Below are 18,772 nucleotides of genomic sequence, written 5' to 3' on the forward strand. Positions count from 1 at the left end.
TCAGTTTCCCAGAACATTGCTGCTGAATGGTTTGCTGGGCTTCAAATGGCAGGGAGGGATGAGACCAGGAGTACTTGGTGTGGTTGTGGTAGCTTAGGAAAGGTGGTGTCTCTGATCCTTTGGCAACAGAAAATCTCCCTTGTGTTGTATTCCCTTGGTCTCCTGCTATGCAGAAAGCCGTACCTATTCAGTATTTGTGGTTTATCCTCCAAGAAACTGGAACTGATGGTTTACTGAAATAACTGAAATAGCTCTCAGGCTTGTGCTCTTCTCTCAGCTGCCCTTGGCGGATGGTATATCAGGGTATGGCTGTTTACTTATAAAACGTCATGAGCTCATCCAAGATTATCAGCTTTAGTGAGAACTTAATGGTTAAGTTTCGTGGAGGTTAAAGAGGCAAATACTTCCTGTATTTGCTCAGTGCTGCTGAGAGAACTAGCGTCTGCTTTCAGGACTAAGTGAGATGTGACTACGAAGTATAAAGATAAGAGGGATTCTATATAAAAGGGATTTATCCTGTATTTGTTATTAAGGGCATTAGTTCTATTTTAAAGTTACAGCTGAGCACAACATTTTGCATCTCTATTAAATATTGTCCCTGCTCAATAAACCTTTTGAATATGTGTTGGAATCTGAAGCATGTGCTTAACTGCGTTGCTGAATTGGGGCCTTCATTACCAAATTGCAGGTGTATGTTAGCTTAAGTATTTAAGGGGGGGGAAAAAAAGGTAAAACAATGCTTATTTTGTTCTGTTCAGTGTAGTTTGTTACACTGATGGAAAACGTCAGAAATGCTGTGCTGTTGCTATGCTCTCCAAAACAGATTTAATATAATTAATGGCTTGGGTGTTCAGTATGAGATAGGGTCCAGTTAAGAATTAACATGGAGTGATAAAACGAAAATTTAAAAAATGAAAGTGAGATTCTACTTTTTTGTGTGTAATCTTATTGTAGAATGAGGCTTTTAAATGTTTTCCTGTTTAAAAGCGTGTTTCAATGATATTTTCTAAAGGCTTTGCTGCGTACTAGAGCATTTATTATATGTGTGCAGTAGCTGGGGCTCTGTAAACATTTCCATAATAAACTCCTCTGTATACTAGGGTTTAATAACTTGCTAATAAAAACGTGCTTTGGGCATACAAGTGGTGTACTGCTCTGCCAGAAAGCTTATGCTTTAAAGATAAATAAGATTATTTAAAGAGAGAGATTAGAAGGAAACTGAAGAAAAAGCATACTGTACCTAACTCATTCCTGATAAATATTTGATCAATATGTTCTTTAATAAATTTTAAAACCCCCACTGAACTAGGCAAACTAGTTTAGTGTTGAGCTAATCTTTCTATTATTCTTAAAGTCTGAATTTTCACTTTAAGTCTACATGTAATGTAGATAAAGCGTTAGTTCCCTATTTTCAGCTATATCTCATAGGTTTGAGAACTCAGCTGGCTTCTTGAGATTTTATTTTCCTGAACTGAAGTGGATAAAGAGGTTTGAGCGTTTCTTCGTTAAACGGGTTTTCTCAGTGTCCGGTAATTTCCGTTATCTCCTACTGGAAAGTCTCCTGTTCATCTACACGTTTCCTAAAGAGTAGTGTGGGCATATTGCTCTTAGGCCTTTGAAGAAAGCAGGAGGATTATCCTTCTGTGTATTCTGGGCTGATTCATTCTTTGATGTAAGTATCTATACAATGGCTACTCTATAGAGGCTATTAAATAGAGTACTATTTAACAATTCCTTAATTGTTTCTTTTGCTGGCTCGCTTGGGGAGAAGAAAGTGTCGCAGTAAACAGAAGAAGAAGAAAAGGTGTTTAGGAAGGAAATAAATATTGATTTTTAGCACACCTGTTAGATATAAATCCGTGTAATGTTGTCTTGTATCAGTTTTGGTATGCAGATATGCAAAATATGCTTTTCTGTAAGATAAGATACCTATAAAAGGCCTGTGGTCTGTTAGCAGTGAAATAATTATTTAACTGTAAAACCTGTCTTTGCTTTGCTGACGTTTTACTGAAAAAACAGGGTGGCTGAGAGCTATTGATTCATACTTTAGTTTCATATGAAAATTTTCAAAATAAAGATTTGTTTTGTCCTGATACTTTATCCCATCTAGAACCGGAGAAATAAGCTGAAGGATTGTCTGTATTTCTACTGGCTATGCCCCTGCCCCCATGACTTTTCTGTCGCAGGATAACCTCAGTGTTGCTTGTGGGATGTTCACGCTCCGAAGCAGAGCCAGTTGTGCAGATATGCTTTCTGTGCAAAAAATAACTCAGCACTGCATAAAACACATCGGTGTAATAGGGTTTGTATTACTGTGGTGCTACCTGTGTCGTTACAGTAGTCCAAAACACCTTTTGCACACTGAAGTCCTTTGTTACCCGCCACAAATGTGGGCCTGTAACATGCTGTAGGAATTGTACACTAGAGGGCTTTTTTTCTTTTATCCACCAACATAAAATTAGCTATAGCTACATTGTGCTAAATGAGACCACCAAATCTTTGCTGGTCTCTGTGAGACATTCCCTTATTTAAAATATTGGACTATGATGAGGAATAGGAGAGAAAAACAGTGAAATAAGGTACATTCCGGCTTACTATAAATGCTATGCAGTCTTTATTTTTACTTAGGAATACTGTGGAGGAGCTGAGAAGTACTTGCTTCTTTTAGCAGTGTGTCTTCCGACCAAGGCAAATGTCACAAGTCTAGATTCAGTAGGTGTTTACTTGTTATGTTTGTTAGCTTTGAGATTCTTTAGGAAAAGTTAAATTGGATACTGTTTCTTTGACCTTTACATATATATGTATATTAATATAATTTGCAGGTAACCAGGTCATTTGGGGTATGGTCTGGAGTAACAATATATAAATTTAGTAGAAAGTTTTGGTGTTTACTAGAATATGGTTTCAAATCGGTTGGGTTTCATGTAATACTGAGTGTGTCTGTGACATTTTACAGTAAAGTTCAAAATTAATATTGTGTATTGTGAAAGACGTAGGCTTTTTAGGAGGCATAAATCTTCCTGTTTTCATTCAGTGTTTGACCTTGGGTGGATGCATAGGCATGAGGATAGATATTCTGCAGTTTTCTTTTTTTTGTCCTTGCTGGATATAAACTGAAATCCCTCAGTGATATTTCCCATAACAAGATGTACGAAATCAAATGAGGCACATGGTCCCCTGAAAATAAGGATAAGAGAAAAACAGAGTTGACAAACAGCCAAATAGTGTGAGCAATATTTGTATATGCATTTTATCTATTGTAAATTAAGGCTTGATTTTCAGGTGGAGTGCAGAGTGAACCTGAAGAAATGAAATGTGAGAGTCCAATTTCTTGAATGTCTCTTTCTCTTACATTTTGCTGTATTATTGAGAAGTAAAAAGGAATTAGCTTCTGGCGATGTAACTGAATGAAATCTGAAAAAAGTACATACATATACATTTTTGTTATACTTTCCTACTTGTTTTTCATTCATTGCTTAGTACTCTAACAATGCTGAAGATTTCAGACGTGCTCTGCAGATGACAGCTGACATGTTTGTATTTACCAAACATTAAATCTTGCCATTGTATTATCTAGTGCTGTTCCACAAACGTTGGAAGGATAAACAAGTAACTTTTATTTTTCTGTTGTCTTCAAAGGGAGGTCAGAGATGGCTTCAGAAGAAAAAGCTTCTATCCTTCTCATTATATGAGAGAGCGATCCCCTCATAAGAGGGACTCTCCTTTCTTCAGGGAATCGCCAGGGAGCCGAAGGGATTCTCCACACAGCAGATCTGGCTCTAGTGTCAGCAGCAGGAGCTACTCTCCTGAAAGAAGCAAAGCCTATCCTTTCCACCAGTCCCAGCATAGCAGAAGTATGTCATCTTTACATAAAAGAAATATTTCTTCTCAGCAAGGTAATGCTGGATTAATGATGAGCACTGGTTAGTGAGGTGAAACTGCAGCTCGCTGTATAAGTCCTTTTTCTTTACGTGCTGTCTTTTACAATGAGAAAACTAGACATTTTGTACCGATTATGTGTTGGCTGGTCTTTGGTTGTTTCATTGTACTCTCTGTTCCCTTATGCATTTCACGTGGGAGATTGTAGGTGTTATTTCAGTAGCAACTCTAGCCTGACTGTAGGAGTTTCAGCTGCACAGCTTTTTCTGGTATCATACGTTATTTTCCTTTTAGCATCAGCTGCTCCTGCTACTTCTTTATGTGCTTCATTGGATTCCCTTAGAAGAAACTTCACTGTCATCTATAGCAGATGAAGACTCTTCTTCCTGCAACCAGGGGAAAAGAGGGATTAAAAAAATTGGAGAAATTACATACTGCTACTCTTTACATTTTCTGAAAATGTTCTTACAACTGTATTATTAGGGTTTTGAAGCTGGTTGGTTTTTAGCAATTTCATCTCATCGTCAGATTCTCTCAAATCTTACTTTTCTTAAAGAAATGTGAAACGTATCTCAGTTAAGCCTATACTGTGTATGTTCTGCCTTTTAAAAGCTTGGCTCTTAATCTTTCCCAGAAATCTAATGAATCATCTGTTTTGAAAATATTTAAGGTTTTCCTATTTAAATAACTTGAAAAAGGGCAAAATTGCTTTTTTTAGTATACTACAATTTTAGCCACTGCTGTTTGTACAGCTTATGTAAATAAATCCGGTTTGATTTTCCCTTATGCAAATGCTTTCTAGTGAACTATACAAATCTACTGTTCATTTTGGCAGATCTTAAAAAATTAATTACATATTTTTTTATTCACTGATAGGCATATTGTGTGTTTCCAGAGTGGCAAGCTGAACCATTAGGTAGCACTTCTTGCCAAAAAAGATATTGTGGAGTTTAGTTAACATTGTTTAAATAAAGAGGAATCATTTCACTCCTTGTGGAATACAAATTATCTTTCTAGCTCATTATTGCAATTCTTTTAACATTTTGTAGCAATACTTAGTGACCGTGAATTCCTGTAAGTGTAGGAGAGGAAGAGAAAAAATACAATATTCAACTAAATTTGTAGAAATGTTGTAGATGTGCAGATCATAATTACCAGGAACAGGAAAAAATTCTTGGGAGAAATCATATACAATTTTGGATCGTTTCAGGGTTTTCCTAAAATTTTGAGCGGACTTCTTTCACGTTTGTAGTATGTTGGCAGAATTACTCAAACAGTAATGGAAGTAGCAAAGTAGAAGCAGACATCTTCACAAACCAGAAAAGATGCTGGTCAAGAGAGGAGTGTTGCCTTTATGTCTGTGGCTTTGGGGATTTTTTTCTAGTTGCATGGTTAAACACTTCTCCACATCATCTTTAAATCAGTTTTAAGAGACCACATGGCTTGTACACTGCACTATTTCTTTATAGCTGCCTGTTCCCTGGAAAATAGTGCTACTGAACTGTTTCTCTAGATGACTGAATTAAAATGGCCTATTCACAAGGTATAAATGGCTTAAATAATACTTTTAGAATTGTGTTTGAATATGATTTGTCTTAGGTAAGTTCATGTATTACGTATTTAAAAGAACTATAAAGTGAGACATATCTCATATGTCAGCAGTACATTTTAGTCTGTACTTAAATGGATTTACAACATGCAAAGTATATACTATTTCCTGTGGAACTTATAATACGGTGTCTTTTTAAATATCATAATACTGTTTAAAATCGTGCTGTCTGAATCGGTTTGGCTTGATGACTTCCACTGAAGGAGGAATATCCCATGCTCTCCAGCACTTTATAAATTAGGATAAACGCAGGATTTGACCAAAGAAAACTGGGGGGCACACAAAGAAGCCTGGTGAAGGGAGGGAAAGGGCTCATGGGATGGGACAGGCGTTCAGCCATGGCGAGAGTGCATGGAGAGAAGCAAAGTGGTGTTCTTTCAGCGGGCCAGTCCGTAAGGGGTCCGTAGAGCGTGGTGTGCTGAGGAGATGCAAGGAGGCAAGTAGTGGCGCTTGGAAAGCGTCATGTTCAATTGTGTAGATAGGGCTTGTGGGTTCAAAAGAGCCACAGGCATTCAGAAGAAATGGCCTCCTAATAATGTCTCCAAATTAAATGGTGGTTTCTCTATCTGCTTAACTTTGAATAATTTACTGTCGCTTGTATCAGCTTATTTCATCTATTCAAGCAGATGCGTATAATCCACTCAATTGAGATAATCTTAAAAGAATCCAGTGTGGTGGAGGCGGCACGTAGGAGGCAGAATTGGAGTAGTCTGTAAATTTTAAAGAAGGTAGCTCATCCATGGGGCTGAAAAGCAGGTATCACAGGAGCAAAACGTCTGTGTTGCTTGGTGGTGTCAAGGGAGAGGTTCTGTGCTTTGGGGAGTGTGTCAGATTAAAGACATGATTATTTCTGTCTCCATGGTTTTGATTTTTGCATATACTTTGTGTTTATTGGAACTGTAAATTTTTCACAGCGTTTTCTTTTTGCTATTTCTTTTCATTGTTAAAGAGCTTTTTTAGTTAAAGGTAATTCATAATTCACCTTTTGTTTTATGGCTACTAGGAATTCTTAAAAACATAGCAAGCAGCCTTATTTAAGTATCCTCTTCGTTTACCATCATCTTCAAATCAAGAATTGGAGTGCAATTTGCAATGTTTGCTTTTGCCAGAGGAACTTCCCCAGCTTTTTTCAGTAGCATTTTCGAAAGACCCATCAGTAGCTGTGAAGACTTCTGCATGGATTATTAGTCCTTCAATGTCATACCAGTAACTCACGTGCCTCTAACAATGTGCAGAGATGAGCAGATGTTTGATCTTTGCTCTGTATTAAGTCTACACTATACGTAGTGTATGGAAATGTGGGGAAAGAGTAGAAGACCAACTTTTCAAATACCTCTTAAACATTTCCTATTGTTAAAAGTTTGCATTTTGCATAGACTTTTCCTTACATTTTTTGTGTAGGTGGTGGTATTTTAAAATACACAACGCGATGCAGTCTTATTTTATGGTGTTGAGTGAAAAAAGAAAATAGCTCAGCTATTAGGAGTGAGATGCCATGTTTGCTCTTTATTGCTTCGCCTCATTAAATTGAAGCCGTATTTATTTATGGTTCTACTAAAATAATTTATATCCCAATTTTCATAAGTATTTGATAGACTTTTTAATTCATCCATTTCTTAATTGTATTGATACAAATTTAATGGAAACCCAGGTAAGTCTGTATTGTTTTCCGTTTGTGAACAGTCAGCCATTTACCAGTGAGTGGGAATGGTCTAGTTAATTGAGACCTACTGACAACCCGTATTTTCTTTTCTTATTTACCTTTTGCAGATCCTGTAGATGTAATCCCTGGACCACAGGTCGAAAAGTAGTAGTTTACCCTGCAACCAGTTCTGCTGCTGTGGGCTGCCTGCAACTGCTCTGTGGCAAGGCTGTGCACAGACTGTGATTAGCACCTGTGATTAGCACAGTGCATTTGAATTGTCATTTTGCCGATTTTAAGTCTTACAAGAAAAACACTGGCAATACAAAGAGCCTGTGGTTGGTACAAAACAGGACTGTTTCCCATGGCAGGGCTTTTCAACATACTGTGGCCTGCTAAACCAGTTCCTTCACTGCCTGCTTTCCTGGAATGATTGACTGGTGTCTAATGTTTCACCTGTTTATATTATTATAGGAATATTAAAAAGTAAAACCACATCATCTTGCCAAATCATATTGATACGCCCTTTTGGTTAATGTTAAGAAAAAAGACAATGGTTTTTCCTAAATAAGTGAAATAATATAGCTGTGTCTCTTCTCTCTTTGTAAAGAGAAGAAAGTGTTTTCAGTATTTATCAGATGATGGAGAGTATAGATTTCATGTCTGACTTAAGTTAATTTCACTGCAATTTTTCTAAGCCAGTAAGTATATTTGCAACATACATCTTTAACATAATTTTACAGTCGTTATTTTTTTCTTAATTGTAGGTAAAGAGAGGACTTCAGTTCAGTCACTGAAAACATCAAGAGATGCATCACCTTCGGGCTCCACAACAGTACCCTCATCAAAGGTGAATTTTCAAGTACTTCTCACCATGGTTTCAGATTGTTCATTGCTGTTGGAATTTTTCCTCAGTTGGAAGGAGATACTGTGTGCAACTGTTAGGGAAAGGAGCGTCTTGAATTGCTCTGCAATGCAGCAGAGGATAGGTTTCCCTTATCTGGCAGGAAAGTGCTGATAATGCTGTGTATCTAATGATGACACCGACAAACCTTTCTGTTCTGTATTCACTGTCTCATTTTAGGAGAAAGGGAGTCTTGTATATATTTAAAATCGTCATTTTCCAAACTACAGAGTGTGCTAGAAAAGGAATGGCAAGGAGAAAAATGGGGAAGCAGTTTTTAGGAGAAACAGATCAATTGGACAAGCCTGTACTTGCACTGAACACCATCCTTTAGTGATTCCTAAGCTGTGACTGGGTTTGGAAACAGTGTGGTGAAGTTTCTGACTGGCTCTGCAGGGGCGGTTGGACCAGATGATCTCCAGAGGTCCCTTCCAACCCTGTGATTCTGTGGCTGGGAAGATGATGTGCATAACAGAGTTGACTTGGAAGCAGGATGCTCGAGGATGTGGCAAGAATGATAGCGTTTGCTTGGGGAGGGAGCCACATTGCAAGATAGTTTGGTAAATGCCATTTTATGTTCTAAATGATACTGTTTAATTTCCCGTCAAGAAAATCTTGTGGGCTGAGCGCGAACTACATAATCTTGCTAATTAGTTAAATGGACAGGCTAATAAACGCTAATGAACAATGCACATTCAACATTGTTCTGGCTGTCCTGTGGCAGCAAAAATGTTTTCACATCACAGCCTGTGAATTATATTTGAGGTTAAAATGAACACTTCCACAGGAGTATTTTCTCTAAATTGCTGAGAAATGCTTTAATGAGAAATAAAGGAACAATGCATTTTATTGTTCTAAGTGAATAAGGTCCTATAAAAAAGTAGTATTTGCCCTAAGTAGCATGGTGTACTAACCTGGTTCTTGAGGACTTTTTAATAAAAGCAGTGGAATGTTTAAACAACAAAAAAATTTGGAAGAAAGAAAGGTACTTTTTGTTGTGAGAAGGTGAGACTGAAGGAAATAATTAGATGGGGAAAAAAATCAGGCTTTGGTTGTGCTATGTCATTCTAAGTACTTATCCCTTATGCAGCACTTTCAGAACTGCTGTGCTAGGAACTAGCTAATTGCCAATGTCCTTAAGGGGGGGACAGCTATTTTATAGCTATGTAAATAAGGAAAGTAAGATAAAAGCTGTTACACACAAGTTACACCGATTTGGGTTATAAAATAAGCTTTATAGTTAGTTCACCTGTTTTGCTTACAGACTCAGCATACTGCGGCTTAATACCAAATCCTTGCTTAATGAAAACCTTTGAGAACAAGGAGACATTGCAAAATCTCTTGTTCTCCTATTAATATGCAGCGTGAGCTTGAACTATGAGGTATTCTTTAAATGTTTTGCTTTCTTCTTCAGTCAGGTTTGATCTATGCTGTATTGGATTTTTTTGCCAGCAGTTTGCATATATCTGCTGGCAGTGGATATCCACTTGATGTAAGCTCCACAAAATGAAACTGCCTGTTTGATGGAAATAATTTCCCCAGACAATACATATATTTATTGGGTATGCATCAGCTGCAGAAATGGAAGTACTTCAGTGACCTTTTAATGCTTTTTCTCTTGAAGTCCTATGCTTGTAATGAACTGTCTTGTGTCAGTGGAGCCTCCTGGGGGGTGATGGCTGGAGTACACTGACCAGTTAAGTTGTACAAGTGCTTCACTGACAGAGAAATATCGATAGAAGAAGTCTTGGCAAAACATGATGAACATTTTTAGGGCCAGGGTCTTACAATCCACTTAAACTTGAGAAATGAGTTATATACTTTATTTTGTAGATAAAAGGAGATAATTTTCAGTGCTCTAAGTTATAATTTAGCTTTGAAATACTTACAAAGGTATATGCTTCCACAGCAATATCTCTTTTTCACTGTAGTAACTATATGCAAATCTGGAAAGATATTCTTATCTGTCTTATAATTATTTTTTTACATATTCATGCATGTGAATTAATACATGTTGGTGTTATCTGATCTTAACCACCTGTTTAATTGACTATGGCATGAAGTCTTTTGTGTTTAATAGCTGTCTGGACTGCAAGCCTTGGAGGCTATATCCAACATAATTAGAGCAAAAGGCAGATGTGTGAGACAGGGAAAGCTTCCCAGCAAAGAAAGCAGAAAAGTAAGAGATTTTTGCGGTTCTTATGCTGCGCATAAGAACATAAGGTAAAAAAAGAAAAAGACACGTCTTTTCTGAGACAGGGTTGTTTTTTATGAAATACGCTTGGTTGTTCATTTCTTACAAGTTTGCAGCCTAAGTAGCTGCAGACATTTTCCTCTGAGAAATATGTTCCTATTCTTTCTCCTCAGTTGTAGCGTACCTGTGGAAATACTGTTACTTTGTTACATAAAATGCACTCAAGATTTTTTAATACATATTTATTGACTTGCTACCGATAGAATTAAATTTAGTAAGATTAAATTGAACAGATTCTTTTTGCCATATTCACTAAAGTGCTTAGTTTCTGTTTATGGCTTCTGAAAAATATTATAAATCATGTGAGATTTTATTTGTCTTCATTTCATGCGAAGTCAAATGTCAGTGACAAAGAGACTGGTAATTTCTTTTTGCTAGTGTTAGCCAGAGCTACATTTGAGGAACGGGAGAGATTCCTAATAGAACTACAATGGAAGATAGTTTTGGCAGCTAAGGTAAAGTCAGGTTAAAGTGGAAAAGTCAGGCGTACTATGGGGCTGCATAGGGAAGAGTGTGGCCAGTAGGTCGAGGGAGGTCATTCTCTCCCTCTACTCTGCACTGGTGAGGCCACACCTGGAATACTGCATCCAGTTTTGGGCTCCCCAGTTCAAGAGGGACAGGGAACTGCTGGAGCGAGTCCAGTGAAGGGCAACTAAGATGATTGAGGGACTGGAGCGTCTCCCTTATGAGGAAAGGCTGAAAGAGCTGGGACTCTTTGGCCTGGAGAAGAGAAGGCTGAGGGGAGACCTTATTATGGCATACAAGTATCTAAAGGGTGGGTTGAAGGAGGATGGTGCCAGACTCTTTTCATTGGTTCCCAGGGACAGGACGAGGGGCAATGGGCACAAGTTGGAATGTAGGAAGTTCTGTTCAAATAGACGGAAAAACTTCTTTACAGTGAGGGTGACAGAGCACTGGAACAGGCTGCCCAGGGAGGTTGTGGAGTCCCCTTCTCTGGAGATTTTCAAGACCCGCCTGGATGCAGTCCTGAGTAATGTGCTCTAGGCAATCCTGCTCTAGCAGGGGAGTTGGACTAGATGATCTCTAGAGGTCCCTTCCAACTCTGAAGATTCTGTGATTCTGTGAATAAGAACATGGTAAAAAAAAAAACTTGGCAGACTATAGTTTGTAGTGATATTAGTCTAAGAATAATTGTGTAGTTTGGAAAGGTGAGCTGGGCTAATTATTCTATTAATTATATTAGCCCTTTCTTTTAAGAATCCTCTTCGTACCCTGCATATCGAACTTTGTCACCTCCTGACTTTGCTGATTATAATTCTGTAATTTACAATTATAGAAAAGAGGAGTTCCTAGTTGAACATTGTGTTGCACTTTTGAATTGAGATAAAGGTGGTGCCTTTATGACACAGGATCCTGGAAGGGTTCTGTGAGCTGTGTACTTATGCCATACTACACCACAAAGAGATGTTTGGATAATATTTTACTTGAGGTAAGTACAAAAGGTCTGAAGATGAAGCAGTTTTATTACAGGTCACAGTATTTGCTTCCTCTGGCCATTTATGTAATTTGGAATGAACTAATGATAAGGGGGGAAATGTTGTTTTTTTTCTTTTTTTTTTAAACTTGTTTTTGTTGTTTTTTGGGGTTTTTTTTGCCCATCTATATGCTAAGATGGAACAAGCATTGGGTAGAAATTGTGACAACCTTTTTAGGCAGTAGGATTTTTGGTTCTTTTTTTTAGACATCCATCTTAGTGTTGCAGTTTTTAATACTAGAGTTGTATGGATTCTTGGATGAATGCTTCTATACATACAGTTGATTTAAATGAAATACCCACATAGTGATAACAAGATTTATAAAGCTAGCTATTCCTAAACTGGTTTTGGTACGAGGGTGTTTGTCATTGTCTGTTTGTTGCTCTGTTAGTAAAAGCCAAATCGTATTCTTAGAGAGAAACAAATTTTTAAATATTATTTATATGACTATTTCCATCTGAAAAGGTAGACTAAAAGCCCATAAACCATGACTGACTTTATTATAAATGGTCAACATTCCCCCCAAATAAAAAATAATGAATTTTAATGGAAGCAGTTCTGATTGTTTAAAGTATATATAAAATCTTTTTGTCCCTAATTGGCTTAAGTTTTATACCCTACACAGTATTTAATAGTTTAGTTTAAATTTGTTGCAACCTTTTATGCCTGAAAATCACATTGAATTATTGTATCACTCCACACTTATATCTGACTTCTTAGTGCCCATTTGATCCAAGTCTCTTTAAACTCAAATGGTCTCAAATAATTTTTCTGTTATTTCTGCCCCATGAATTTAATAAAACTGATTCTGAAACTACGGTCCTCTCTTAAACATTTTTCTGAACTTCATTGATTTATCTGTTTTTCTCCTCTCTTTTTTTTCCTTCTTTCTCTGCTCTCTCCCCACCCACTTTTATTTTTAAAGAAATCAGCAAATGAACTAGCTTCAGCTTCCGTATTCCCTATTTTACAATGTTTCAGGAATCTGGATAACTGCTTATTTTAGTTTTGAAGATGTTTTACCGTGTATAAATACACTTAATGTTAAACTTTGACTGTAATGTTTTTGTACAGGCCTTGGATAAGAGTAACAGACTATCGGAAAAGGAACTCGCAGAAGCTGCAAGCAAGTGGGCAGCTGAAAAGTTAGAGAAGGCTGAAGAAAGCAATTTACCCGAAATAACAGAGTATGATGTAAGACAGCATTAATTGGATTATTTTAAAGTGTTACAACAATAGACTTGTTTTTCTGTACTCTCCTGAAAGGCTCATTTTGTAATTTACCCCTGGATTTGTCTGCCTGTGCTATTAAATGTTTGTTGAAAGGGAGTGAGAGGGAGACTAAAGCCTTGTGATTTATTTATTTGTTTGTTTGATTGTTTATTAAAATACACAAAAACAGAGTAGGTTTTGTTAGTATAATTTGAATTTGTGTTGAGGTGCAACTAACAACATAAGGCTCCAGCTCTTCAGGGATTCTTCAAAGAACTCTTGTGCTAATGTAGGTCTGTATGCCTACTGAACTCCTTAAAATTAGCAAGGGGCTTCTGAGTCAAAATACAAGGGTACGTGTAAAACATAAGATTAGAAAAGAAACTCTGGTTTACTGGGTGCAGCTTCATGCCGTGGCAGCCTGCCATGCCATATATACCTTTTCAGAAGGCAGTCCTCCTCTATATTAAAAATTAAGCTTTTGCCATGGTACTGCAGTAGGTAGATATTTTTTTTTTTTTCCCCAGAATCATTATTTCGTTAATAATCATTGTTAATTAATTGCCAATTTATACCCATCTGTTCTTGCCCCTCCTTGTCTTCTACCCCTTGCTATACTGAAGTATGATTATAGCCCTATTTAGTTCTTGTTTTGTTATGCTGCTGGGTAGGATGTCATTTTTTGGATTCCACTATGTTAGCGGAAGATGTATTTGACATTTAAAACAAACAAAATGTCATGTGAAGTCTTTTTAGTCTGGTTTAATTCTGTGATCATTTCATCTTCAACTTTCACTTTGTTCAACTTTAGAGGCAGTCTTACAAAAACAGAATACTACCTACTTTACAAAGTCACGTGCCTTAAACTTTATAATTAATGAGTTTGTATTTTATATTTGTTTGTAAATAGTTTGTGGGAAAATAAAAGCATCTTGGGAAGCATGAGGTTTCCTCCTTGCATTTCATGCTTGTGGAACCTAAGGGCTAGATTGGAGAAATAAACTCACTGGATCCATATTTATCTGAACTTCTAAGTCCTGTCCATTGATGTAATGGCTGAGTGCATCAACAGTTTCTTGATACTGGACAGGAGGATCCAGTTGGATAAATAAACCGTTCATTTCCCTCCAGGAAAAAGAAATTTTAAAGAAAAGGGAGGGGAAGGGTTGGAGTGAGGAAAAAGAAGCAGCAAACTGATCCAAGGATGAATGCCATACAGAGGAGAACATATGCGTGGACGTTTCTGAGAGGTTCAGGAGAGTAACAGTGAAGAGAAGCGTCACTCCTGTTCTTGACGAGGGGAAGGTCATGCGAGGGAGGAAAGAACAGAGTTGGCCATATGGAGAAGAGCTGTTTAGAGCTTCCTCTCAGCCTCAGAGAAAATTGCAGTGGCAAAAAGATTCAAAATAAAGAAAGATTCAAAATGAAACAATTGCAGGAGATTATGGCAGAGTCGGAGGTGATTTATTGAGTGTGCTACAGGAATGCTAATGAAGGAGGCATTTCATTCTGAATCCTGGAAGAAAGGATACGTCTCACCCTGATTACTAGGCTGGCATGTATGAATTGCAACAGTTTTTAACTTTTCCCAGTTTATCTTGCATATCGCTTAATAGTTGAAGTTTGTGTTGCACTGAACTTTTGAGCAGCTTTTACTCCGTCTTGTGCATTTCATGATTTACTGCAAATTTAGGATGCAATCTTAATCGTTTATATTGCTCTAGTGCTTGTAGGGCCACTTAAACTTTCTTTTTTTGTCTAATGCTTTTCTCTTTGACGTTATTTAAATCTTAAGATTCTTCACTTTTTTATTTTTGAATAGTAGAAAATACTTGTATGCATCTTCATAAGTTCTCAAACCTTATTAAAAAATAAATTAACTATTCTACAAATCTGTTCCATAATATTGCATTTAAACATGCTGTAGTAATTTTTTTCTCTTTTTGCATTGTCTGTATAGACTCCTTGGAGTGGGAGTCTGTTTTCTTTGGGGCAGGGATACCGTCTTAATTTCTGGTTTAGAGAGAAGCTTATACAATTCCAGTACTTCAGTAAGATTTCTCGTATTATCAGGAATCATCTAAGCATATGTTTACTTTTGCTATACAATACGTATCTCTGTTCCTTTAATATTTAACCTGTGGCCCGAATGCTCTAAGAGTTCTTTCTGACAGCATTTTGATTTTGTCGTTGCCTATTTACCTTTGATTTTTTTACTTTTATCCTTCCCCAGAAAGCTAATCCCACTTTCATTGTGGATTTCTTGCCAGCTGGGGTTATAAATATCACATATACAAGTTCCTTCTCAGCAGAAGGGCAGGTGAAGGTTATCTGACATCATTGTCTTTACACAGTTAAGACCTGAGTCAGGTTTTTTATGATGTCACGTTTTCTACATGTTTAAAATCCATATTTCTATCTGTTAGACTGTAGCAATAATACTTCATTAATAGTCTTGATGAGCAAAGTCATATCTAATTGGATGACTGTATTTAGGTTTTTATTTTTGCTCTCACGCTTTGGGGTTTTTATTTTGCTCTCAAAACTCTGAAATTTTAATTTTTTTTTTTTTTTTGAAGGCTGGATCTTCAGCTCCATTATACATCGAACAAACAGAGGAAGCAGAAACAAATATAACGGATAGTGCAGAATTATACGAGGATGGTCATCTTCTTGGCCGCTCAAAAGCAATTGCAACTAAGACGAAGGAGATTGAACAGGTGAGTCCTCTTGGCATTTTGTCACTGATACAGTACCTGTGTAATGGTTTGATCTGCTAGAAATATGTTGATTTATTTTCTTCCTTCGTGGAGCGTAATACGAATGTAATCTGATTTCTTGAGATGATGTGATTATAACAGCTCCAGCTATTTAATTCAGTGCACTACTGAAGAAGCATGACATTTATCTGCACGTGGGAATTAGTGGTAGTTTTCTGTAACTTACATGCAACACCTGCTATTTTGCAAGCCAAGAAAATGACTGCGTCTTTGAATAATTGTTTCAAAATCAAATATAATACAGATGATTTCAAATATAATTAAAAAGTAAGGCTTTACATGAGATCAAATTATCAAAAATTACTTTTGCACTGTAATTTCCTTAACTTAAAAATATACAGTTTGGGATTGAACACTAGAAGCTGCCTGTTGGGTTGGATTTTTTTAGTTGTGGGTTTTTTGGGGGGATTTTGTTTTGTTGGGGTTTTTTGTGTTTGGATTTTTTTAAATCAGGTTTGAATCTCAGTGCCTTTGTTGTTCGCTGAAGATTAAGCACCCTTAAGTTTTGCGTTGCATCCAGTGTTTTATATCTGGATTAGGGAAGGCTATTGTGTTCAAAATTTATATTCTTTTCTCTTTTGTGTTTTACTTGGGGATTGATTTAATACAAAACAAGATTTCTATTACTCTTCTTGTAACACTGAGTTTTTTAGGAGGTTCAATGGAAGTTTATTCATGTATTCATCTTTAATACCGCGTCATAAACAATCAAAGTGGTTTGTTTCCATAGTTTTGTTACTTTAAATGGCGAGTTTGGAGATTTTTCTGACTTGATCTTTCTGATGTAAATGCAACTCTGCCCAACCCTGGAAATGGCGTTTAAAGTTTATAATTTGGGTGGGAGAAGGAGATTACTTTCTTCATACTTGCTCTGATTTACAATGTTTTCAGCGTGTGGCTGGGATGGGTGGAAGGAAAATATAGATCACTTGTCACCCTTGTGATTATCTCATAATAACATCTTCAAGAAAATAGGTCTCTGGTCTTGTTTGAGATAAGCTTATCCTAGGTCTTCGTTTTCCATCTTAATTCTAGAGGCCTTTATTCTGTTGCCTGTGAGCCCATTTCCTGTGCTGCAACACTGTTGTTCCTTTTCTTCTTGACACTTGAAAAACAACTTTCTACTCAGTTGGTTTTGGGGCATGGTTTTGTTTTGGTTTTTTTTGGTTTTTGTTTTTTTAAAGTTGACTTTGCATAATCACGTTCCTGGTGAGCGTGGCTTTGCATGTCTCTGGGTCTGGCTGGGATGGAGTTAACCGTAGCATAACTGTGAGGGTCAAGATGCAGTTTGCTTATCCCTGTCTATCTGATCACCAGGTTGTACATTGCCTAAATCAGCTACTACCAAATGCATAAACTTACGATTATTTAAAAATGACAAACTGAAAAGACTAGGAGCAGATTTTTAAAAAATAGCAATTGCGATTATTTAGCCTGATGCTAGTGAAACTGCGACTGGTTTATTTCCCATGAAGATCTGCCCCGAGGTCCTAAGGACAGGCTTATAGTGAAGACGGATGAAAATTTGGGCATAAAAACCAAATGTTGTTTTCAATATGATCTAATGTTATTATATTTGGTAGAGTTTGCACTTATCTCTAAGGAAATCTAGATTATGTTCTGTAAGACAGAATACTTTTAGGAACTTAGCTCAGAAAAGCCTGAGGAACAACTTAAAAAGATTTGGATTTCATAGAACCAGTTTCTCCTGTTGTTGATTTGAATATTGAAGCTGTCAGCTTCTGCAGAATTAAAATAAGATTTGAGTGGTACTGGAATCCTCTTCAATACATTTTATTAAACTGAACAAGATTCTTATTTTTTTAAAAAATCAGGTACTGTAAATTTGTTGAGAGCTATGCAAGTAATGTATTTAATCATTTAAACATGAGACTGTAAAATGACCTATGTGTTTTTCAGATAAATGTTTAAAAGTAACTTCTTCAGCAACTTTAAAAAAATACAGAAAATTTATTGTTATGATAATCCTGATGATTTTTGTAATTGTGAAATACTGTGAATCTTCCTCCTGTATATGGAAGCAGTCTCTCTGGAGAAATTTGTACGCTGTTCTGTTGGGTTTGAACTGTCAGCCTCTGAAAGTGAGTTTGGTTTAATTCTTTGTGGCTTGAGATCTCCGCCTTTGACAAGGAATGAGAGAGGGAGCAAAGAGTGGAATGGAAACTAAATTTACAGTCCTGTGGTGAACTGCTTACTAAAGGTTCTTCGGATTAACTTCTCAATATAATTTATACGAGTTTACTACTGTTTAACTGAAAGTGTGTTTCTGTTTTTTTACACAGCTTTAACATGCAAATTTAATACTGTTGCTAGTCATGCTGTATTGTTTATATAGATGTAACATTTAAATCTTAAAAGTGAACTGTAGCCTATAATGTACTTTAGGAATAGGAAGACTGACTTGATAAACAAATATAGAATACATTTAGAAGAAAGCTTTGATATTAATTTGTTTCTGATTATTCGTTTTGAAGAGTCAAATAACAGCAGAAAAAAACTTTGTTCTTTGGAGTTTTTTCCAGTTGAATTTCATTCAAGTCTTTAAAATACCTTCTGAATACCTGGTTTTAATGTATTATTTCTGGATTGTAATTTTGTGGAAGGATTACTAAAATAAAATACTTATTACAAGGAGTTACGCTGCAAAAATGGTGAAGCTGTAATCCTTCAAAGCAAGATTCCCAAAAGATTGGTTTTCAGTCTTCACTGGACAGCTATTAAAGTATATGAAATAAATAAATAAATCGGGGTAGAAATAACTTCTGCCACTGGGTATGTGTCTAAGAATTGGTGAAGGTCCAGATAGTGTTTGAGAAAGTGAGGCTTGATTAGAAGGCTTGACCTGTTAGACCTCTTCTGCCTCTGTTTCCCAAGTTTCTCTTGGAGTACTTGATCCTAGTGATGTTTGCTTTTCAGTTCATATTTATTCTCGTCCTGATTCCCAGGTATTCTTGCTGTTGCAAATTCCTGATAAT

General features: G+C 36.6%; 1 protein-coding gene across 11 annotated transcripts in view; it reads left to right on the forward strand.

The window, feature by feature from the left end:
- Positions 1-18,772, forward strand: part of PPHLN1 (periphilin 1) — a 73,045-nt gene that overhangs the window by 24,839 nt on the left and 29,434 nt on the right. For 7 of the 11 annotated variants that reach the window (XM_074564929.1, XM_074565438.1, XM_074565527.1 and 4 more), the window contains exons 6-9: positions 3,640-3,896; positions 7,898-7,980; positions 12,859-12,978; positions 15,576-15,716. In XM_074564929.1, the coding sequence (XP_074421030.1) occupies positions 3,640-3,896; positions 7,898-7,980; positions 12,859-12,978; positions 15,576-15,716 (601 nt within the window). The remainder of the gene's footprint in view (positions 1-3,639; positions 3,897-7,897; positions 7,981-12,858; positions 12,979-15,575; positions 15,717-18,772) is intronic. The other 4 variants (XM_074565700.1, XM_074565612.1, XM_074565181.1 and 1 more) reach the window with 1 other exon arrangement.

This window comes from Larus michahellis, chromosome 1 (assembly GCF_964199755.1).
Source record: "Larus michahellis chromosome 1, bLarMic1.1, whole genome shotgun sequence".
In the NCBI taxonomy this organism is placed as follows: domain Eukaryota; kingdom Metazoa; phylum Chordata; class Aves; order Charadriiformes; family Laridae; genus Larus; species Larus michahellis.